Source organism: Pelophylax lessonae (genome assembly GCF_965119305.1).
Source record: "Pelophylax lessonae genome assembly, chromosome: 9".
NCBI classification, from domain to species: domain Eukaryota; kingdom Metazoa; phylum Chordata; class Amphibia; order Anura; family Ranidae; genus Pelophylax; species Pelophylax lessonae.
Window position 1 is genome coordinate 230,402,542 of NC_138776.1, and position 24,562 is coordinate 230,427,103.

General features: G+C 42.2%; 6 protein-coding genes across 6 annotated transcripts in view; 4 read left to right on the forward strand and 2 right to left on the reverse strand.

The window, feature by feature from the left end:
• Positions 1-24,562, forward strand: part of LOC309564676 (histone H4) — a gene marked incomplete at its 3' end in the record, with an annotated part of 235,574 nt that overhangs the window by 200,183 nt on the left and 10,829 nt on the right. The gene's annotated exons all lie outside the window — the stretch shown is intronic.
• LOC309564656 (histone H1B-like) lies at positions 1,590-2,234 on the forward strand (the record flags this gene model as incomplete). The annotated part of the gene is made up of 1 exon (XM_082269321.1): positions 1,590-2,234. The coding sequence occupies one exon, from the start codon at positions 1,590-1,592 to the stop codon at positions 2,232-2,234; it is 645 nt and encodes a 214-aa protein (XP_082125447.1).
• Positions 3,631-4,046, reverse strand: LOC309564660 (histone H3.2; the record flags this gene model as incomplete). Its single annotated transcript, XM_082269325.1, has 1 exon — positions 3,631-4,046. The coding sequence occupies exon 1, from the start codon at positions 4,039-4,041 to the stop codon at positions 3,631-3,633; it is 411 nt and encodes a 136-aa protein (XP_082125451.1). The 5' UTR covers positions 4,042-4,046.
• On the forward strand, positions 7,005-7,316 carry LOC309564681 (histone H4; the record flags this gene model as incomplete). Its single annotated transcript, XM_082269346.1, has 1 exon — positions 7,005-7,316. One exon carries the CDS (start codon positions 7,005-7,007, stop codon positions 7,314-7,316), a length of 312 nt encoding a protein of 103 aa, XP_082125472.1.
• On the reverse strand, positions 8,726-9,118 carry LOC309564666 (histone H2A type 1-like; the record flags this gene model as incomplete). Its single annotated transcript, XM_082269331.1, has 1 exon — positions 8,726-9,118. One exon carries the CDS (start codon positions 9,116-9,118, stop codon positions 8,726-8,728), a length of 393 nt encoding a protein of 130 aa, XP_082125457.1.
• LOC309564321 (histone H2B 1.1-like) lies at positions 9,443-23,290 on the forward strand (the record flags this gene model as incomplete). Its single annotated transcript, XM_082268949.1, has 2 exons — positions 9,443-9,796; positions 22,967-23,290. The coding sequence occupies 2 exons, from the start codon at positions 9,443-9,445 to the stop codon at positions 23,288-23,290; spliced, it is 678 nt and encodes a 225-aa protein (XP_082125075.1).

A 24,562-nucleotide genomic window follows, 5' to 3' on the forward strand; every position in this document is an offset into this window, starting at 1 on the left:
ATTTTATACAAATTGTACTACTACTGTTTACTCGTTTTACTCCTGCCCTTAAAATCCCATACCTGACCTGAGGCACCACAAATCGACAAACAGATTTATGAATAGAACTTCTACAATGTCGGATTTAGCGGTATAATGCGGCTGAATCTTCCTAACGGCCAGTAGAATTATGGCGGGAGATTTAAATATAGCAACTAGGAGCCATCATAGACGTGGTCTATTAATAGCCAAGAGGGAAAATAATTTCTGGAAATATGGAGTACAATGTGTTCTGACATTGGAGCTCTATGTAGGTGTGCATGGTTTTGGTTGGATGAGTTTAGCGGGGAGTAGACGATCAGCATAGAAAGATTGGAATGAAAAGAGATGAGAGAATGATGTCCTGTGATCACATTTCCCCTCATTACTATTCACCTGCATTACAAGTCTGAGTGCGATAAGAAGACAAAGTGTTTGCCTTTAGAGTGCACTTCATCTGACAGTAATAATACAATTTATCACATTGATAAAATATATCCTTTTTGAAGAATAGGAATAAAAACTGCGTATGTCCGGCTCTTTGTACAGAGATGTGGGTGACACGTTTGTGATGCTTCGATAAATATATCGTATTTGACTATTTTCCTCCTTTCACTGTAAATTTGGAAATTTGTTGAATTATGAGATACATGGACTTTTGATGTGATTAGGATCATGGAAAGCTTTTTTCTTGGCGCTGTATATTTTCCGGATTAGCCGGAATTGATTAACACTAGAAGAGCGGTGCTTGGAATGGAGGGGGGCAGATGACATTTTAATAGAGGCGAGGTCTTCCAGAGTGACTTCTTTACCTCTATATGACATTATACCTGAGTAGCCGCCAGTATAGATTTGCAGCAATATGTGACAATAAACATACTCAGAGTATTTGTATAAAAACATGTTTATCATGGTGAGCAGATAATGATACATTGTATATTAAACATGACATTGTGTAATCAGCTGAGACATTTGTATGTATAACAATCTCTCCCATCACATCACACAAGGATCTCATGTCACCGGCTGATGTTTTTCTTCCAGGCTCCTTCTACTCAGCTATAAATGAGCAGAGTTCTGTATTAGAGGGAAATGTTTCCTGGTGGTCACTCTTTACTCATCTAATGTGAAGATCATTCTAGAGGGAGATGTGAGAAGATTGTTTTCTGTGTAGAATTTGTGTAGAAAAGAAGATAGAAGGAAGAATGGGACACACACTCAGGAGGATGGAGGTGTTTGCAGCCTCTGTGTTCAGCCTCCTCAGCAGCTCCTGGCAGCTGTAAGTGACCCCCGATAAGTGACAGTCCAGTGAGCAGATCGGGTCCCCGATGAAGATCGGACAGCGTTCTATTTCACATAAAAGTCGGTTTTCTATCTACTGGGGAAACACAACAAGAGAGAGAAGATTCTCCAACTACTCCATGATACTGAGTGGGCGTGTCTGATGTGTAACCAATAGCAGAGCAGGAGGATTGTTGTGTACCGACCAATAGCAGTGCAGGACGTTTAACTATATAATCCCAGAAGAGGTGAGTGGGGAAGTTTATCTGTCCAATAGACTTTCTAGAATCATGTCTGAGACTGAGAGCGCCCCAGCCGCCGCTCCTCCAGCGGAGCCCGCCGCCAAGAAGAAGGCGACTAAGAAGGCGGCAGCCGGAGGAGGGAAGAAAGGCAGCAAGAAGCCGTCCGGTCCCAGCGTGTCCGATCTCATCGTCACAGCCGTGGCCGCTTCCAAGGAGCGCAGCGGGGTCTCCCTGGCCGCCCTCAAGAAGCTCCTGGCCGCCTCAGGATACGATGTGGAGAAGAACAACAACCGCCTCAAGGTCGCCATCAGGGCGCTGGTGACTAAGGGGAGCCTCGTCCAGGTGAAAGGACATGGAGCCTCCGGATCCTTCAAGATCAACAAGAAGCAGCAAGAGGGCGACAAGGCCAAGAAAGCCCCCAAAAAGAAGCCATCAGCTGCGGCCAAAAAGCCAGCCAAGTCCCCTAAGAAACCGGCGGCCAAGTCCCCCAAGAAGGCAGTAAAATCCCCCAAGAAGTCGGCCAAGAGCCCCAAGAAACCGGCAAAGGCTGCAGCTGCCAAGAAGGTGACAAAGAGCCCCAAGAAGCCCAAAGCTGCACCCAAGCCCAAAAAAGCCGCCAAGAGTCCGGCTAAGAAGGCGGCCAAACCCAAGGCAGCAGCCAAGCCCAAGAAGGCCGCTCCGAAGAAGAAATAAATCCAAGCAGCCGGAGGCCTCCTTCATCTACACCCCCCAAAGGCTCTTCTCAGAGCCACCCACCTCCTCCTAACAGAGCTACACATACCTACCTACACCCACCTCCTCCTAACTGAGCCACACATACCTACCTACACCCACCTCCTCCTAACAGAGCCACACATACCTACCTACACCCACGGCACACAGTGCTCCGCATCTCTTCTACACATCTAATAGCACACAGACATCAGAGATGGGCGCTGATCAATATTTCCTCTTCTAGATCATTCACTTGTTTTAGTATGTAAAAGTTTAAAGGAGAATCATTCTAATGATCGGGAGATCTCATCCTCCGCTCATCTTACAATGATTAGGAAGTCTCCTGTGTTGAGAATGTTATAACTTTTTGAGAAGATAAATCTGTATGATTACCTAAAAGCTCCTATTGGCTGATATATATAATTTATATTCAATTGCCTGCCAATATTTTAATGGTTTAAAATATTTGCAGTAACAGTGGAACCCCCAACATGGGCGTCGTGCGATAATAAGTAAAGAGAAACTACTGCTCGTAACCCCCCCCCGCCTATCCTCATATCCGTACACAATAGTGCTGAGTGAGGGATGGGCAGGAAAATGAATCTCCATACAGATGAATTGTTTTCCTCTCCAATCCCGGATGTATTCTTCCCTGTAATGTGTCCGTGTGTGATCTCCTGTGATGACACAGTTCTAGTATGGGGGGAGGGGAGATAGAGGAAAAATCCCTCCTGATCCCCATAGTGACATCTCCATGTGGACTGTGTAAGGTTTACCCCCCTCCCCCCACAAATTAAATGGGCTGATTGGTCATCAGCTCTCTAAGCACGATTCCTAATGACTCGAAATCGATTCCATTGTTTGAAATAAGAAATTATTACGTTTCTAGAAAATGCAACTATGTGTCTCCTGAGAGAATGGGAACCAAAGAGACAAAGATTGTTTAATCTGTTCCTAGGAAAGTGTGTTTTACCGTTAAATATTGTAACATTGTATCTATTAGGGAAGATATAGAGGAAGTGTGAATTGTGTTACAGATGAGTTCAATTGTATTTATTACAATAAATCGGCAAGAGAAAGGATGTCCCTTCTAGATGAGAAATGGGAATGTTTTCTGTGTAATTATATTAGAGGTGAGCTTTATTTCCACACTGAGCTTCGGAGCGCAGAGAAGGGAGAGAAAAGAAAGATGTGGTGAAGGTGATCCCGGGGAATGTATAGGAATGTAGTAGCCGGTATTTTCCAGCATGTAGTCGGTGTGATGAGGTAGTATATATATATAGAGCTCTGTATATAGGAGGATGTGGTGGCTCTGAAAAGAGCCTTTGTGTTGGGATGATGGGAGTAGTAGTAGGAGTGGTGGTGCCCTCCCCTTCTATGCCCTCTCTCCGCGGATGCGGCGTGCCAGCTGTATGTCTTTGGGCATGATGGTGACTCTCTTGGCGTGGATGGCGCAGAGGTTGGTGTCCTCGAAGAGTCCGACGAGATAAGCCTCTGAAGCCTCTTGCAGAGCCATGACGGCGGAGCTCTGGAAGCGCAGGTCGGTCTTGAAGTCCTGGGCGATCTCTCGGACGAGGCGCTGGAAGGGCAGCTTGCGGATGAGCAGCTCGGTGGATTTCTGGTAGCGGCGGATCTCTCGGAGAGCCACGGTGCCGGGCCTGTAGCGGTGAGGCTTCTTGACTCCGCCGGTGGCCGGGGCGCTCTTGCGGGCGGCTTTGGTGGCCAGCTGCTTGCGGGGAGCTTTCCCTCCGGTGGACTTCCGGGCGGTCTGCTTGGTTCTCGCCATCTTTACTCAACTCTCTGCTGGAACAGTGAATGTGAGGCATTGCCGCTCTGCGGAGCCATTTATACACAGCACTGCCTTCCGATTGGACAAGTAACTCACACGCCTTTCAATGATTGGTTTTCTTAAAAAAAGCGGCATTTTTAAAATGCCCGCCAAAATCTGTACGTTATCTTTGTAAGTAGAGTCACCATCTTTGTGTGGGATGGGGGAGGGGAGTTACTTTACATCATACAAGCGATCTCTATTCTCAAAAAGAGAAAACATTCATCAGACATATCTTTATAGATTTAGGAATTATAGACTGTGAGAATGGACTGGCGGTAGATCTCTACCTTTCTATATGATGGGAAATAAAGGATTCCATGTTTCATTATCAGATCTGTGTAGGATCATGGAACTGACCTCTATCAGACATGTAGCAGTTATAGATTTCCTCATATTAAAACTAGAATAAGAAAAAAGTGAAATGACTGGTAGAAATCATGGCACTGCCAGATATGTACAATGAATCAATAACACAAATATTTCATGTCTGAAGAAGCAGATCTGTCCCCTCTTAGAAACATTGTAAACATGTTGCTGGTTTCTAGTTACAAAGTAAATGAAATTCTCTTCGGAGTATTGAATGGCTGAGGATCCTTTCTATCAGTTTTCCTTCCTGCCAAATGAGAAAATATTCATCAGAAATATGATATAAAATAAAAAAGATCGGAGATTCCTAATCGGTGTAAGAATTAGAAGATCTGAGATTGGACAGTTTTTCTCCATAATACAGTAAATGAGATGACAGAAAATCCTCCTCCGATCTCACTGATCTGATTATTCCGTTCTTAGTGAATAACAAGTAGAAAGTTGACTTGCACAGCTTATTCCATCCAGCACAATTCTGTACTAACATGGAGGGACAGATCTCTGAGCAGACAATGAATCGTCCCCCCAGCATTGCCCTCCCTGCTCCGGGCAGATCTGGGATCAGTCGGTGTCATTGTTTCCAGATGGATCAGCGCTCAGGAAGTTTTCTATCAGATCCATTTGAATGAAATTGAACTAAACTGCTCCAATGTATTCTCTATGGAGGAGAAACACTGACACCTGCTGGTAAAAAGAGGAATGACTTCCGTGCGGGGATCTGTGAAGAGATACAATGTAATTTCATGGCTTCCTTTCCGAATCCATAGGAACAGAATAAAACGGATTAGTGTGTGCAGTTTGATAACAGAATTACAATTCATAGCTGAAGATCTGAGGAAATGGCATCCAGACTGCAAAATTTATCGGATTATTTTGCATGTTTTTTTTGTGTCAGATAAAACCTTTAGAAGTCGGCAGATGAGGGATCGCTCGGTGCGATCATTATTTCTAGATGTCCCATGTGGATCAGTATTAAATCCTAACACCTATTGCTGAATTCCCCTTTCAATCAAATCCCCGTGTAATAATTATAATAGGTGTGCCGCTACTGCACCTTTCACACATAGATAGATAGATTTTCGGTCTATCTATCTATCTATCTATCTATCTATCTATCTATCTATCTATCTATCTATCTATCTATCTATCTATCTATCTATCTATCTATCTATCTATCTATCTATCTGTCTATCTGTCTATCATCTTATGTGGATCTAAGATCGATCTGTAATGAATGATCAATTTGTCTATACAGTGGTACACCTCTAATTAAACAAGTAGGCTAAATGATCTGATTGCTGAGAATGGGGCATGTTTGATCCAGGGTGTATTGCTGCAGAATAACACATTAACTGATACAGTGCAATGATGTGGTGAGATTGGTTGGTGTATGAGCACTGAGGGATGGAATTGGTTTGTACCCCTCTGGTTATGTGCAGCAGCTGTGCAGGGTCCTATCCCATTCTAATAGAAGATGATGAGAGATCCGGGATTCTGGAGACATAATACATTGTGTGACATCTCATCTGTTCCAGGACTCTGGGGGAACATGACTTGTGAGAGATCAGCAAAGGGTTCTAGATGTCACAATCTATCCGTGCAGTGTATGACCTGAAGGAACCCAGAGCCGAGCGTTCATTGTGGGGACTTTATATAGTAATCTGGATAGGAAGGTCACCAGTGGAAGGTGTTAGAACATCTGTTATAAACAGGAGGATGGATTGAGGGGAGAACTTTATATGCAGGAAGCGTTAATGGTCTATGAAGTCTTCTCTGGTCAAAATATGTAATAAAAAGTCGGCTAAACGATTGTGATAATTATTGGGAAGGAAATGGATTTCTAGAAAATATTGGAAAACTGATAATTCTTCATAAGACAATTGTCTAAATGTTGGGGTGGCTAGAAGAATTTTAGTTTCCATATTGATGGAAAAAAAGGGGGAGGGCAGTTGTATGGACATTTGAGTGCGCTCACATCTCTGGTATTCTTCTTTCTTTTTTCCGGTTGGGGTCATTTATCTAGGAGATCTGCACTCTACTAAAAGCTGGGAGGTATTATGTCTCGTTTTGGGTGGGGTGGGGGTGTTACAAATGCTGCATTTTATGGTATTTTTGCGATTTCTATGTACTTCATAATATATTATTTTATATATTCTTTTTTTATATAAGGATACTATTATATTTTATTCACTGAATGTGAATATTCCGATGTCTGAGTATGTAGTGAGGACATTTATTTGGAGGATCCTGGGTGACGTCAGAGACATGACATCACCAGTAATGATGATCAGGTAACATCCAATGGTCACCCAAAAGGAGTGAAATGTTGTTCTTTCTATTGAACAAAGAGCATCATCGAGCGGGAAATTCAAATCACGGAACTGCTGAGGATTGGATGATTGAGAGCACAGAGAGGCGGACTTATTGTGACGTCTGGACGCGCCCTCCTCCAACCCCTCCCCCTTATTCTCCATCAGGTCCGCATATGCTGCATATAAAGCGAGGCTGGGTGCTTTTACTTCACATTCGTCTGATACACGAAGAGCTTGGAGATGTCTGGTCGCGGTAAAGGAGGAAAGGGTCTGGGGAAAGGAGGCGCTAAGCGCCACAGGAAGGTGCTCCGGGACAACATCCAGGGCATCACCAAACCCGCCATCCGACGTTTGGCCCGCAGAGGGGGTGTCAAGCGCATCTCCGGTCTCATCTATGAGGAGACCCGCGGAGTGCTCAAAGTCTTCCTAGAGAATGTCATCCGCGATGCCGTCACCTACACCGAGCACGCCAAGAGGAAGACCGTCACCGCCATGGATGTCGTCTATGCGCTCAAACGCCAGGGCCGCACTCTCTACGGATTCGGAGGCTAAACCCCAACATCCACCGACCCACTTCACCCCAACAAAGGTCCTTCTCAGGGCCACCCACCTTCTCCTACAAAGAGCTGTAACCATTTATTTCTCTTAGATCAACTTTTATCACGTCGGAATGAAAGCTTTTTAGCTAAACACATATTAATCCGATTGTACAACTTTATTTTACTTGGAATACAACAGATCGAAGCGATCTAGTGTTTATATTCTCTCCGCTTACAATATCGTTAGATCACTTTATTATTTTTCAGCTAGCTTGTTGAGACACCGATAAACCCCTTTCTTAGGCATTATTTCCAGTCACCTCACATTTCTTTATAGAAAACTTCGGGGTGTGATAAGGGGACAATAAATATCGCTCAGTGACATTTCTAGATGATCATTACTCTATTTTCTCATCATAAAGAAAGGTAGAAGTCATGTGACTGTCGTGTTCTGTGTATAGCGGTGGATTCCGAGCACTTGCAATAAAGGACATTTTTTGGTCAGTAATAATCCGGTCACCCCTCTCTAATCTGATTGAAATTAAAGTGTTGATGTTTTTCCAATCAAAGTTCTCCTCTGCTGATCTCAATATTCAGGGTCGGATTTGGCGGTATAAAAGAAATGGATTTTTGTGTAATTTACACAATTCAGGCGGGTGAAATTTGAAATATTGGCCAATCAGAGTTGTGGGAGATCCCACAGCCAGCCACTAATGTCTTTCCTATGAGTACAAAGAAAGTGTGCGCTCCCTCTCCTTTCTCAGAGTAGAGGTCACGTGTTCAGTGACTTTCTAATCATCTCTACAGCAGGGCGGACTCTGAAGTATCAAACAACAAAACGGACGTTTATCAATGTATGGATTATCGTTGTGAAATAAAGGGACCGTTGATGAATGTTCCACAATAGAAGCTGCTGTATGATTATCATGATGGTACATGGGAAGTGTAAAGAGAATTGTGGCGGGAAACATGAAGATTGCAGCAATCAGAACTGTGAGATTCCATGAGAGATGACATGACAATGTATATTTGTGTTGCGGTGAGAGTGAAGGAGGGGGGGGGGGGGGATTGTTATTTCTAGAATGATTTGAAGTAAAGGATGGAGGAGAATGAAGAGGAGTCCCTGTAATGAGAGGACATTGCTCTATAAAAAGGGACACTGAAAGCGTTCCAATATAAACATCTATCATCATTTCTTATTACTGCCACGTGTCATCCTAAGACATTGTTCCCCCCCATGGGGAATCACACCTTCTAGTCATAGTAAGTATTTTATTTCCTACCTGGAAAATAAATGCAATCTTTCATTGTTACAATTAGATCTCCGAATAACAATGTAGATGTATGCAGCTCTATGTATGGATGGGTGGGTGGCTCTGAAAAGAGCCGTTGTGTTGGGTGACGTGGATGAACCGGTGGGGATTACTTGGTCTTGGCGGCCTTGTGGCTCTCGGTCTTCTTGGGCAGCAGCACGGCCTGGATGTTGGGCAGGACTCCTCCCTGGGCGATGGTGACGCCCCCGAGCAGCTTGTTGAGCTCCTCGTCGTTGCGGACGGCGAGCTGGAGGTGTCGGGGGATGATGCGGGTCTTCTTGTTGTCGCGGGCGGCGTTACCGGCCAGCTCGAGGATCTCAGCGGTGAGATACTCGAGGACGGCGGCCAGATAAACGGGAGCTCCGGCCCCAACCCGCTCGGCATAGTTACCCTTCCTGAGCAGACGGTGAACACGACCGACTGGGAACTGCAGACCAGCCCGGGATGATCGGGTCTTGGCCTTAGCCCGAACCTTTCCTCCTTGTTTGCCGCGGCCAGACATGTCTCTGTGATATTGGAGTTCTCAAAGAGATATGAATGGCTGCAGCCGCTCCATTTCCTGTTATACTTTGAATGATATGACGTCTCGCTCTATGATTGGCCACGTTTGAAGCCAGCCAATGCTCTCTAGGTTTGCATCTAGACCAATCGGTAAACGAGGAAGGAAAGCATGACGTCACTCCCCATCACATGACCATGTCTTCCAATAGAAGAGTGAGGAGGAAGGAAGCTCATTTGCATAGGACAGCCTATATAAGCAGCACATGAGGGCGGCGCCAGTACACTTTATCTTCTCAGAGCGGAGAAAACATTCTTATCCCTTATCATGCCTGAACCAGCCAAGTCCGCCCCGGCGCCCAAGAAGGGCTCCAAGAAAGCCGTGACCAAGAGCCAGAAGAAGGACGGCAAGAAGCGGAGGAAGAGCAGGAAGGAGAGTTATGCCATCTACGTCTACAAGGTGCTCAAGCAGGTCCACCCCGACACCGGCATCTCCTCCAAGGCCATGAGCATCATGAACTCCTTCGTCAATGACATCTTCGAGCGCATCGCCGGCGAAGCTTCCCGCCTGGCTCATTACAACAAGCGCTCCACCATCACCTCCCGGGAGATACAGACCGCTGTCCGCCTCCTCCTGCCCGGAGAGCTGGCCAAGCACGCCGTCTCCGAGGGCACCAAGGCCGTCACCAAGTACACCAGCGCCAAGTAATACCCCTCCCCCACCCATCACCCCAACAATACACAAAGGCTCTTCTAAGAGCCACCCACATACTACACAACCGAGCTGTCATACAATTTTTATGTATCGTACAATTTATTACTTTTACAAGTTTTAGCTCTTCGGATAATTTAAAATGAACTCAAAATGGCATCATTAATAATCTTGAGATGAGAAGTAGGTCGGTCAGACTGGAAGGGGAATGAATAAAACCTTCCTTCTAATCTCATCCTTCTTTATTGCGGAGATCGTCTCCCCTTTCTGGCTCTATACATTTCCTATTCCTCGCCTTGTACTGCACACACCCAACTGCTCTAATCACCTCTGCTGCATTGTTACAATGAGAGATTCTCCGCAATCTCCCGCCTTACATTGTTCCTTTATCTGGGAAGATCCTGGAGCTTTTATTCCGCAACACAATGGGGGATAGAAGCAAGAAAAGTGAAACATATCTGCTCAGTCATCTCAGATCGGCTAATCCGACACTGACAATTATTCATAGAAAATATCACTCTTTCCCGGACAGTCCCTTCAATTCCAGGAAATATATATGTAGAAATATTATTGTTCTGTTTTAAGGTTTGATTTTGCACATCAGAATACAGAAGTTGCTCTGTTATTGGATGTTTGTTATAGAGAACTATGAGAAGTCTACGGAACAAATATTTTCTAGGCTGAAAACGGAGATAAATCTCCTAATAAAATTCTTTGGATTCCTCATAAAGACATCGCTGCCTAAATAAGACTGATAATGAAACCGCTCACAGTTCTGATTGGCTCAGATCTGAAATAGCTATTTTCAAATTTCCCGCCTGAATTGTGAAAACGTTACAGAGAAATAATCAACCCCATTATAACACCAAATCCCACACTGAGATCATCAGAGGAGATATTTATCCGATAAATATCTTTAACACTTTATTTTCAGGCAGATTCGATTAATATGGAATAAACAGAAATAGAAATGAAAGATTATTGAATAATGTAAAACATTTCCATATGTTCAAAATGCAGAATCCCTACCCCCCCCCCCCCCCCACACACACACACACACACACACTGCTACATACAGAACATGATAGTGAGATTACTTCTCTCATAGATCTCTACCTTTCTATGTGATTGGAAATAAAGTATTACATGTTTCATTATCAGATCTGTATATGATCGGGGAACTGGCCGATAATTAATGTTTCATTTTTCAGACATGACATGTAGCCGTTACGGATTTCCCCCCTACATCCTAAAATAAAGGAAAAGTGAAAGGGCTGGTAAAAATCTGTAGTAATCACAACACCGCCAGATAAATATATACAAATAATCAATAAACACAGTTTTTGTAACTAGATATCAGAAAAATGTTAACAATGTGTCTAAGTAAGTGAAATTCTCTGCAGAGTATTGAATGGCTGTGACCCCGCCCCTTCCATCAGTCTTCCATCAGGTCAGCTTTTTCTTATAAGCAAGAATGCAGGCCTTTTTTTTTTTTTTTTTTTACAGTAATATTGTATAAATATGAAATTGTTATGATGTGTGACAGATGAATGTTTTCTGTGTAATCTCCAAGGAAGAACGAGGAAACCGCAGTAAAGGAAGAATAGCGCCAAATATGAACAGGGAATGGATGAAGAGAGGATTTCTGTACAATTCACTGTTTCCTTCATTTCTATTACTTGTGCAAGTAAAGTCTTCTATTTATTGTTGTAGTCCCACCCCCTCCCCCATATAATGTGAAAAATAGAATTAGGGTAATGCGAATTTTCCTGACCCTACAACAGCTCCAGAATAGGTGGAAGGAAAATCAATCAATGTTGTCTCTATTAGATCATCACAAATATGTTTAAAAACAGCAAAATGTATTGCAGTTAGTGCTGAGCTCCGACTATGTCACCCCGTTGTCATCTACTGATCCATCAAACGGTTCTCTGCACCTTATCATTGGATTATGGGTCCCATATCCCAACAATGTGTCTAATCTAAAGGATGGAGGGCAATGGACACCAAGGAGATCACCTGCTTATCTAAACTCACATCAATTCAATGTGTTATATTAGACTTTAAAATCATATAAAAAAAAAAACTTAATTGCTGTTAGGACGGACAGGTGTCATTATAGCACATTGTCCCCCCACCCGGATCACAATTTTCGGTGTCTAATTATACAATCAGATCTCCCACACATGTATGTCCGGCTCCTTCTTAGATAGAAGTGGGTGACTCTGAGAAGATCCGTTGGGTTTGGTAATTAAAAAAAAAAAAAAAAAAAAAAAAAAAAAAAAAATGATTGGGTTTACTTGGCGGGCTTGTGGCAGTAATATTCTAGGATTTTACAGCTTTGGAGAAAATATTTGAAAGCTGAAAACCGACACAAGTGACGTCATTTTGGAGGAAGATGAACAGATCTATGAATAGAACTTCTACAATGTCGGCTTTAGCGGTATAATGCGGCTGAATCTTCCTAACGGCCAGTAGAATTATGGCGGGAGATTTAAATATAGCAACTCGGAGCCATCATAGGCGTGGTCTATTAATAGCAAATTGGGGAAATAATTTCTGGAAATATGGAGTACAATGTGTTCTGACATTGGAGCTCTATGTAGGTGTGCATGGTTTTGGTTGGAGGAGTTTAGCGGTGAGTAGACGATCAGCATAGAAAAGATTGGAAGTAAAAGAGATGAGAGAATGATGTCCTGTGATCACATTTCCCCTCATTACTATTCACCTGTATTACAAGTCTGAGTGCGATAAGAAGACAAAGTGTTTGCCTTTAGAGTGCACTTCATCTGACAGTAATAATACAATTTATCACATTAATAAAATATATCCTTATTTAAGAATAGGAATAAATGCTGCGTATGTCCGGCTCTGTGTACAGAGATGTGGGTGACATGTTTGTGAGGCTTCAATAAATATATAATAGTCATAATAATTTATTTCTATATATTCTATATTTTTTTGCGGAGATCATCTCCACTTTCTAGCCATTTCCTATTCATCTCCTTGTACTGCACACACCGAGATGTTGTACCTGGAATGACCACAAGGTGGCAGAGGTTACTAAACTTTTATGCCTCACTCAAACATTGTTACAATAACAGATTCTCAACAATCTCCCGCCATAAATTTGTTACTTTGTATTTGGGAAGATCGTGGAGCTTTTAACTCGCAACACAATGGGGAATAGAAGCAAGAAAAACGAAACATTGTATCTACTCGGTCAGCCCAGTCAAATCTTTGTCTATCTGTATCTATTTAATGAATAAGCAACAGATCATTGTACATAGCTAAATCAATGAGCTGCCTGATATGTAAATGACAAAAATATGTACAAAGTATCTGCTACATACAAATCTTATTACAATAATATCACCTCGGATAACAGTCCTTTATATAAGTTAGAAGTAGAAAATTGTTTCACTGAAATGTTTAGCTCATTTATTGGTGAAGTTACATATAATCTCCAATCCTGGACCCCCCCATCGTTCCATAACTTCCGAACATCACATAACTTCGGAGCTGAACAACGAACGTCATTAAAGTCTCTGGGAACAAGGCTGGGAAAATAAAAAAAATAAAAAGTGCTCTTTTTTAAATGTATTATAATTTATGTTTTTTTTTTTTTCTGTTTGTTTTTTAGTTAGGGTTTTAAGTGTTACAGAGTAAATATGGACATTTGAATTTAGTCAACTAGAGCAATAAAACCCCTGAAAAGCACAAGAAAAGAGATTAATGACCTGAAAATTATACAAAAATAACCCCCCCCCCCCCCCACACACACACACACACACACACAAACACACAAATGTGTCCAAAGATCAAGTTTGCCCCTTTCGAGAAGGTTCACCCACCAAGCAATGAAATCTTCAACAAGTGGTGTTTGCTGCTCATATATTGTCTATAAACTAACACATTATTGGTTCAAACAGTATATTGCTGCTAACATTAACCACTTAATAGAGATGGCCTTGCGGTTCGCCCGGCGGTCGGTTCACGGCAAATTTTGCTTGTTCGCTACCCGACAAATTTGCAAACACATGGCGTAGTTTGCAACGGCCATATTAGTTTACATTGGGGAGAACTTTGACCCATGACACAGCCGTCAGGTGGAACAGGACAGCCAATTGAAACATTTCAGCACATGGACAGTCCCCCTACCCTATAAATAGACCTGTAGGGAGAGGTCTGCTGTGCTCATCAGTGAGAGTTTGCTAGACACATATAGCACTGTGAAGATCCACAAAAGTCCTTTTCAGGGCTGGTATTTCCGTATAGGCCTTCTACAGTCTCTTTTCAGGTTAGGGACAGGTATCCAGGGGTTGCTTTAGGGGTAGTTAGAGATTGGCTGCAGTCACACAAATTGCTATGTTAATGTCCACAATAGTCCTTTTCAGGGCTGGTATATCGGTATAGGTCCAGTCTTTCTTCAGTATAGGGACATGTTATCCAGTCTGTGCTGTAGGGGCAATTAGAGATTGTCATCTGCAGTGACACAAATCGCTCTGTTAATGTCCACAAAAGTCATTTAAAGTGCTGCAATGTCGGTATAGGGTCTATTACAGTCTCTTTAGTATTGGGGGCAGGTATCCAGTCTGTGCTGTAGGGGCAGTTAGAGATCGTCAGCAGTGACACAAATTGCTCTGTTAATGTCCACAACAGTCATTTAAAGGGCTGCAATTTTTTTGGTATTGCTGTGCAGTGCACTAAAAAGGGGGTGGGGGAGGGGGTTAATCTACAGTATAATATACTTTGTAGAAAGCATATTATAGTGGATTAGTAGTAGTATTGTGCACTGTGCAGCATTGTGACAGGTGTGCTGACTGAGCATTGCTGCAGCAATACTACACACAGTGACAAACTCCCTAGCCAATTATTTGTAGAACTGGTGTGATAGACCAGTGGCCCCCCAATACCACATATTGAAGTGGGGTGTTATCTGAGTATACTTTTACAAGTGCATTTGTGTCCTGCAACAATATTGCCTCTTTTGCTGAGTTAAGTCTGATACACACAGCGATAAACTCCCTGGCCATTTTTTTCAACAACTGGTGTGATAGACCAGTGGCCCCACAATACCACATATTGAAGTGGGGTGTTTTTTAACAGTATACTTTTCTAAGAGTGTACTTTAGTCCTGCAAAAAATTGTCCTCTCTTGCTGTGTTGACTGTGCTACACAAAGTGACAACAGTTACTGGCCAATTATTTGTAGAACTGGTGTGATAGATACCCCAATACCACATATTGAAGTGGGGTGTTATCTACCTTTTTCCAGATATAATGCAATTCTCTAGAGACTTTTGTCACAGGGTAATTAAAAAACATGACAGGCAGAGGAAGAGACAGAGATGTACGCAGGGGTGGTAGTGGTAGGGCAGGAGCAATAGGCCGGAGCCTAACTGTGAAGTTTCAAAATTACGGCAAAGGACGCACCAGACTTGGTTGAGTGGGTCACTCAGCCTTCCTCTTCTGCACCCTCCTCATCCTCTCTATCTGCACCCTCTTCACGCTCTGCTGTGTGCACCCCCAAAGACACCACCACCACATACCCTCCACTTGAGTCACTGGAATTATTTTCCAATCCATCACAAGACGTTTGCGATGCACAGCCATTGTTGGCATTGGATCAGGAAGAGGAGGTAGCAACAGCCACCACTCAGCAGTCTGACGACAGTACCCAGATCAGCCCAAGGAGGTTGGTCCCCGCTGTTGCTGCCTACTCAGAGATCTTGAATGTTAGTAGTGGGGAAGGTGACGTGGATGATGACGAGCCTATGGACATCACGTGGGAGTCCACAAGAGAGAAAGAGGAAGGGAGTTCAGAGGGGGAGACGGGCCGGCAGATAGGGAGGAGAGGCAGGCAGAATTTGCATTGCACAAGAGGTAGAAAGCAGACTGCAAATGTATCAGGAGTGAGCCATCAACCATGTACAGTCACATCTGGCATTAGCAGGACGCCGGCACATGGCTCCGCAGTGTGGGTTTTTTTTAATGTGTCCGTTGCTGACAACAGTGTTGTCATCTGCAGCCTTTGCAGTCCATGCATAAGTCGCGGTAAGCCCAACACTCACCTAGGGACCACCGCCTTAAGAAGGCACCTCAACTCCCATAACCGAGCCCAGTGGGAGCAACACCATCAGAACCCACAAAGCAACACTCCAGGCTCTCATCGTCCAGCCCCTTCTCCTTCTCATCTCTCCTCACATTTGCCCTCCACTCCCCCTTCCATGATGCCGTCATCACGTTGTTCTGGAAAAAGGCAGGCTTCTGTGGTCCAAATGTTGGAGTGGAAATAAATAATGATGCCGGATAACCCTCTTGCCCAACGTTTGACTGCTGGCTTGTCGGAACTGATAGCCCGCAAACTACTGCCATATCAACTGTGGGACTTGGAGGCCTTTTGTAAATTTGTGGCCATTGGAACAACACAATGGGAGGTCCCAAGCAGGAAATATTTCTCGCAAAAGGGCATTCCAGAGCTGTATGTCCATGTTCAGCGGCAAGTGAATATATCTCTGGCACACAGTGTTGGTGCCAAGATACATCTGACCACAGACACATGGTCTAACAATGGTCTGTCAGTTAAACCCATGTGAGCTAATTTTTGGAGCCTATACAGGCCAACACTTACTTCTGTATACTGTGCATGCCTACTGTACCTCTAGCCATCAAATACTAAGTTCTTTGCTGTCAGTTAAACCCATGTGGGCTAATTTTTGGGGCCTTTTATGGCCGACACTTACTTCTTTTTTTTTTCCAAACAGATTTTTATTGGTTATAAACAGCAGATACAAGAAATGCATTCAAGGTGTCAAAAGACACAACAGAAAAAATAAATTTACATAAACAACAAGTAATACAAGGTATTGTTATTCGAGAGATATAGTCAGAAACAATTAACACTCATTTATCATTCCAAGTGATCCATGGTTCCCAGTGTTTGGTATGTGTCCTAAGAGAATGGGACTGTAATGCTAGTGATTTCTTAAATTCAAATGTGAGTGTCACTGAGGCTACAACCTCCAATAGGTTTGGTGCTTCTTTTTTTTTTCCATCTCCTAGTAATGGTGGCCCTAGCGGCCAGCAAAATGTGTGAAACAACCCATCTGACCTTACTAGGAAGCAGATCGATGGCAAGGGTATTGAGTGCCAAAGCCGGATTTAGCTTAATGGGCGATTGTGTTACAGAGGAGATGAGGCCAAAGACCTGGTTCCAGAAGCTTGTAAGGTTTTTACATGTCCACAAGATGTGGTATAAGTTGCCAACCTGGCCACACTCTCGCCAGCAGAGCGGGGAGTGTGCTGGGTAGAATTGAGACAGCCTATATGGTGTAAGGTACCAGCGGGAGAGAATTTTCTACGACAGTTCCCAGTGGTTGGTGCATTTCGACACCCCGTACGAGTGCCGGAAGGTGTGGGTCCACTGTTGTGGTGAGAAAGGTCGTTGGAGGTCGCCCTCCCACTTAATCATGGGATTTCATTTTTGAAAAGTTTTTTTTGGCATGGAATATGTTATAGAAGAAGGTGATGCCTTTTATCGACCCAGGAGGGGTTGTGAGGAACTGGTATACTGGGTATGGAATAGTGATGGGTGCTGGTGGGTTTTTAGTCAGGAACGTGGAGATACGAGTGTAAGTCTATAGTTCCGAACGAGGGATTTGGTATTGTTGAGTGAGGGAAGTAAATGGTTTCAGTCGATGTCGCTAAAGAGGTCGTCAATCCAGTGGATGTCACTGTCCTTCCATTTTAGGGTAGATAGACATGGGATCAAGATGTCTAGTAGTCGGATAGGTAGTCTTTGTTTACAATGGGCATCTCCTACATTTGTGTGTTTATGTAGTTCCCTCCAGGCTGCGATGGCGATTCTCATTGTAATCAACAAGTCTGGCATGTTTTGAGGTTTCCAATTGTCTGCTAGTAGTAAATGGTGCTCACCATTTGCTTCGTAATGGGCTCACCACACGCTGGCGGCCTGGACCCCGGAGTGAGGGGGCGGGTAGTGGCAGCCCGCTTTGTCCAGTAAGCGACGCTGGGGACTACCTGTTCACAGTGTGTTCCCATTGGGGGGGACAGGTACTCCTCTTTTCATCTTCCCACTCCGTTCGGGTTCTAGGTCCGCCCTCGCCCATGGTTTATTGAGGTACTACTCTTACTGGTATGCCTATAATGCAATTATGGTTGGGGGTTCCCTATGTTAGGGGCTCTCAACATGCCTTTTTTTGCTCATTGACAATTTTTCCTGTATTTGCACATTTGAAGCTGATGTTAATGCTTCTGTTTATGTAATCACGGCCTTACCCTATACTTTGTTATTACTGTATTATCTGAAAAACTTTCAATAAAAATTTATGTTTAAAAAAAAAAGAAGGCCCTTGAGCACCAGTGCAAATGAAACGCCCACAAAATTACCCCATTTAGCAAAGTAAACACCCAAACGTATATTCTGTTAAGCATAATGAGTCTTTTGAACATGTAATTTCTTTTCAAGTTTTTGGAAAATATGAAAAGAAAATTAAAGTGCATTTTTTTTACACAAAGTTGTTCATTTATAACAGGGATCCTCAAACGATGGCCCTCCAGCTGTTGCGGAACTACATGTCCCATGAAGCATTGTAAAACTCTGATATTCACAGACATGACTAGGCATGATGGGAATTGTAGTTCCTAAACAACTTGATGGCCATAGTTTGAAGACCCCTGATTTATAAGATATTTCAAACACATAGTATGCACATAGCAAAAATGACACCCCAAAATACATTGTGCTAATCCTCCTGAGTCTCGGCTCTCCCTCTATCTGTCTATTATATATTTTTTCCCCTAAATTGGGGGATAGTCTGTGTTGGTACGTGTGAGATCCACCTTTCCAAGTTTTTGGGGTTCATCTCATACTTCTGAAGATTTGAGGGTGCTGCCTGTTCCATACTCCCCCTACTCCTCATCCAGCGTTTTAGGGGTACAAACAATAGTAATTGGGGCCTAGTGTGGTTGTGTACGTGTGAGATACATACACTTTTTTGGATCATATTTTCTATTCCGCTATTTAATCAAAAACCTTTGGAGATCAGTTAAATTGGGGGATAGTCTGTTTTGGTATGTGTGAGATCCACCTTTCCAAGTTTTTGGGGTTCATCTCATACTTCTGAAGATTTGAGGGTGCTGCCTGTTCCATACTCCCCCTACTCCTCATCCAGCCTTTTAGGGGTACAAACAATAGTAATTGGGGCCTAGTGTGGTTGTGTACGTGTGAGATACATACACTTTTTTGGATCATATTTTCTATTCCGCTATTTAATCAAAAACCTTTTGGGATGAGTTAAATTGGGGGATAGTCTGTGTTGGTACGTGTGAGATCCACCTTTCCAAGTTTTTGGGGTTCATCTCATACTTCTGAAGATTTGAGGGTGCTGCCTGTTCCATACTCCCCCTACTCCTCATCCAGCCTTTTAGGGGTACAAACAATAGTAATTGGGGCCTAGTGTGGTTGTGTACGTGTGAGATACATACACTTTTTTGGATTATATTTTCTATTCCGCTATTTAATCAAAAACCTTTGGGGATCAGTTAAATTGGGGGATAGTCTGTGTTGGTACGTGTGAGATCCACCTTTCCAAGTTTTTGGGGTTCATCTCATACTTCTGAAGATTTGAGGGTGCTGCCCAGGACTGGGAGGTGAGTTGAATGCCCAAATATGTCATGGAAGAACTGGGTGCCCAGGAGAAGGGGGGCATGTTTTTGCTGAAAAAAAACTTTTTTGAAAAGGAGCTTTTATTCCACAACACAATGGAGGATAGAAGCAAGAAAAGTGAAACATTGTATCTGCTCAATCATCTCAGATCGGCTAATCCGACACTGAAAATTATTCATAGAAAATATCACTCTTTCCGGGACTGTCCCTTCACTTCCAGGAAATATATATGTTGAAATATTATTGTTCTGTTTTAAGGTTTGATTTTGCACATCAGAATACAGAATTTGCTCTGTTATAGAGATAGTTTGTTATAGAGATCTATAAAAAGTCTATGGAACAAATCTTTTCTGGGCTGAAAACCGAGAAAAATCTCCGAATACAATTCTTTGGATTCCTCATAAAGACATCGCTGACCAATGAAGGCTGATAATGAAACCGCTCACAGTTCTGATTGGCTCAGATCTGAATTAGCCATTTTCAAATCTTCCCGCTTGAATTGTGAAAAACGTTACAGACAAATAACCAGTCCCATTATAACACCAAATCCCACACTGAGAACTGAGATAATCAGATGAGATATGTATCCAATAAATATCTGTAACACTTTATTTTCAGGCAGATTAATTGATTAGTACGGAATAAACAGAAATAAAATTGGAAGATTATTGAATAGTGTAAAGCATTTCCATATGATCTCAGAATGCAGAACCCCCCCCCCCCCCCTTCCACTGCTACATACAGAACATGATAGTGAGATGACTCCTCTCATAGATCTCTACCTTTCTATATGATGGGAAATAAAGTATTACATGTTTCATTATCAGATCTGTATATGATCGGGGAACTGACCGATAATTAATGTTTCATCTTTCAGACATGACATGTAGCCGTTACGGATTCCCCCCTACATCCTAAAATAAACAAAAAGTGAAAGGGCTGGTAGAAATCTGTAGTAATCATGACACTGCCAGATAAATATATATACAACGAATCAATAAACACAGTTGTTTCATTTCAGTCTCTTATTTGTAAATAGAAATCGGAAACATTTTAACAATGTGTCTAAGTAAATTAAATTCTCTGCAGATCATTGAATGGCTGTGACCCCGCCCCTTCCATCAGTCTTCCATCAGGTCAGTTTTTTCTTATAAGCAAGAATGCAGGCCTTTTTTTTCTCCTCAATATATTTTATTGTGAATAAAAAGGTAATTCAAAATAACAAGAGAAAAATAAAGCAGTAGTGAGACCGCAAGACTATCTCACTGCAGGAGAAGTGACATTTTATCCAAAACAAGAAATGCATGTAGATGCAGATATGTAGATGTTAGTAAACATGTCAAATGACTTTATTGGACAATTTCCTACTTCTAACTTCTATAAAGGACTGTGTGCTGTCCGAGGTGATATTGTGATCAGATTTGTATGTAGCTGATACTTTGTACATATTTTGTGTCATTTACCTATCAGGCAGTTTATGCCTTTATCTATGGACATCGATCTGCTGTTGATGATGGAAATAGATACCAATAGACAAAGATATAATGTTTAGTTTTTCTTGCTTCTCTCCCCCATTGTGTTGTGGGATAAAAGCTCCGTGATCTTCCCAACGTGTGATTTGAGATAAAGTAACAATGTAAGGCGGGAGATTGTGGATGATGTTTTATTGTAAGAATGTGTGAGTGCGGCATATAGATGTTTAGGAGATCTGATTGTAGGTTTCCTATTGTGATCCGGGTGAGGGAACAACGTGCTATATATTTATTTATTTATTTATATTTGTTTATATCGTATTTATGTGTGAAGGAAGGATGTGGTCTCCTTACAGGGACTGGCTGTCATTTTCCTCCATCCTTTGATCTCCAGAAGATATTCAACAGCATTAGAGATCATTGAATATTAAATACCAAACAAACATCCCCCATCTGAAAAGGAACACAGATCTCAGATCCCCCTTCACACTCCTTGGAAGGAAAAATACATTTTATTATCGGAAGAAAACGCCCAGAACTGTGATTGGTGCAATGTTCGCATTTTATAACTCATATTTCCCGCCGGAATTCTATGGAACGTTCCAATTATCTCAGATAGAATAATCCCACACTAAAATCTCATATCTCTTCCTCCGGGAACATCGATCAACCGTCCTCTGAATTGTCGGGCAGTTTATCTAACCATGAATAATAAATACGTTAGAAATATAAATGTCACATTTCTTCCAGTCTTTTTTCTTTTACTTCACAATACAGAATCCGCCCTGCTAGAGAATGTTTCCTATAGAGATCAAAGAAAAGTCTACTGAACAAGTATTTTCTGGGGGGGAAACGGAGAAAGATCTCAGAATACATTTCTTTGAAATCCTTATAAGAAAGACATTACTGGCTAAAGAAGGAAACGCCCACATCTCTGATTGGCTCAGATTTTATATTGCTCTGTTTTGAATTTGCCGCCTGAATTGTGAAGAACGTTACAGAGAAATAATCAGCTCTATTGTACCGCCAAATCCGACACTGAGATCATCAGATGAGACATATATCCGAGAAAATTAACATATACACTTCTGTATATGATCGTGGAACTGGTCGATAATTAGTGTTCTGTCTTTCAGAGATGAAGTAGTTACAGATTTCCCTCATATTAAAACCAGAATAAAAAAGTGAAAGTGTTGGTAGAAATATGTAGTAATAATGACACTGCCAGATACATATGTACAATGAATTAATAAAACAAATGTTTCTATTTTATCGGTCCCGTTTTGTAAATAGAAATAGCAAAATATTGACAATGTTTCTAAGTAAGGGAAATAAATAAATAAATATATATATATATATATATATATATATATATATATATATATATATCATCATCATGATATGTCAGAAAAAAATGTACAGTGGATCAATAAAGGAAACATTGCGCTTCTGATAAATTACACCCGTTTCTATTCAGTAAAACATTTAAAAGCTTCCAAATAAATTAACTTCTCTGCAGTGTAATAAATTACTGAACCCCGCCCCCTTCTCAGCATGTCTCCCATCAGGTCCGCTCAGCCTGTGAAATGTCTGAAGATGTGTGTCTTTGTTTCCTTTTCACAATATTTATAAATTTAAATTATATGAAATTACTATGAACAATTTCATGAAACTGGTTACTTTGTTTCTGGTAATAAAGTGTTAAGTTTCCTGTTCGTGTAATCTCCAGGAATAAATCGAAAATAAATGAGAAGAAGGAATACATGAATCTTCTGGAAATGTATTGCTGTGTATGTAATGCAACATTAATGTATCTGAATATAATATAATGATTAGGAGCCTTATAAATGAATAAGATTATCTTTATTTTGTATGAATGGTGTGACTCCGCCTCTTTCGCAGGAAGGTTTCCATCTGGTCCGCTCAGGCTGTATATAAGGAGGGCGGGCAGACAGCTGATCTCAGTCTGTCTTTGTAGCAGAGAATCATCATGTCTGGGCGCGGTAAAGGAGGGAAGGGTCTGGGGAAAGGAGGCGCCAAGCGGCACAGGAAGGTGCTCCGGGACAACATCCAGGGCATCACCAAACCCGCCATCCGACGTTTGGCCCGCAGAGGGGGTGTCAAGCGCATCTCCGGACTCATCTATGAGGAGACCCGCGGAGTGCTCAAAGTCTTCCTGGAGAATGTCATCCGCGATGCCGTCACCTACACCGAGCACGCCAAGAGGAAGACCGTCACCGCCATGGATGTCGTCTATGCCCTAAAACGCCAGGGCCGCACTCTCTACGGATTCGGAGGCTAAACCCTGACACCCACCGCTTACCCCACTTCACCCCAACAAAGGTCCTTCTCAGGGCCACCCACCTTCTCACACAAAGGGCTGATGATGATTCATAACTCAGAAATGTAATTTCTATATATTTATCGTGTAACAATAAGAACTTCCGCTAATTGTTTCAGTAAGAAATTGAATGGAGCGATGTCTGGCTGCCCATACACTCTGCTAAACATAAAGCAGATTGAACAATAGATGTTAGAACAGGACAATATTATATGTGGAATCTTATTGGGCGGTCAGTAGATCTATAGGAGATTGTACAGTCAGCACTCAGGGTGGTGGAGCCGATTGCTGAGTCAGGAGAATAGATCATAGTTTATCCTGGAACTGAACCTACAAATGTATATTTCATTATGAAAAGAATGGAGATCACTAATACTGAGATGATTCTAGAAATAGAATGTTTCAAAGATGGAATTTTTGTGAACATTCCGATTGTAATACAGGAAGAAGAAATCTGTGCATCTGCTATATGTACAAATTGTATATCAGGCAGAGGGGAGATATAGTTCTACACAGATCTGATAATGAAACATGCAATCCTTTATTTCCCATCATATAGAAAGGTAGAGATCTATGAGAGAAGTCCTCTCATGTTGTGTGTGGGGGAGGGGGATTCTGAGGACTTTAAATAATGTAAAACATTTTCATATGTTCTCTTTTCTTTCATCTTCAGATTCCATTTGTAGTCATTCCTCACTAAGCGGTGAAAATAAAACTATGAAGTGTTGATATTTCTCGGATAAATGTCGGATTTGGCGGTATAATAGGGCTGATTATTTCTCTGTAACGTTCTCCACAATTCAGGCGGGCAAATTTAAAATCTGAGCCAATCAGAGCTGTGGGCGTTCCTTTCATCCGCCAGTAATGGCTGAGGATTCTGTAGTAAAATCAAACCCTAAAACAATGTAACATTTCAATGCTTATAAAACTGCCTGGAAGCAGAGGCTGACCGTTGATGAATTTTCCCCGGAAGGGAGATTTTATGTCAGATCAGCCAATCAGGGAGGATTGTAACTTTCCATGCTATTCCTGCGGGAAATTTGAGCCAATCACAGTTCTGAACGTTTTTTCTTCCTTTACAGGAGAATCCTGACTTGGATGATATTGGAGATCCTTGGGAAGATGTTTTGTTTGGTAATTGCTGATTTGTAGAATCCATTCAGCAGGAATAAAGGATGGGGAATGACGAGGAGTTCCTGGAGGGAGATGAGAACTTTAGAAAGGAGATTCTCC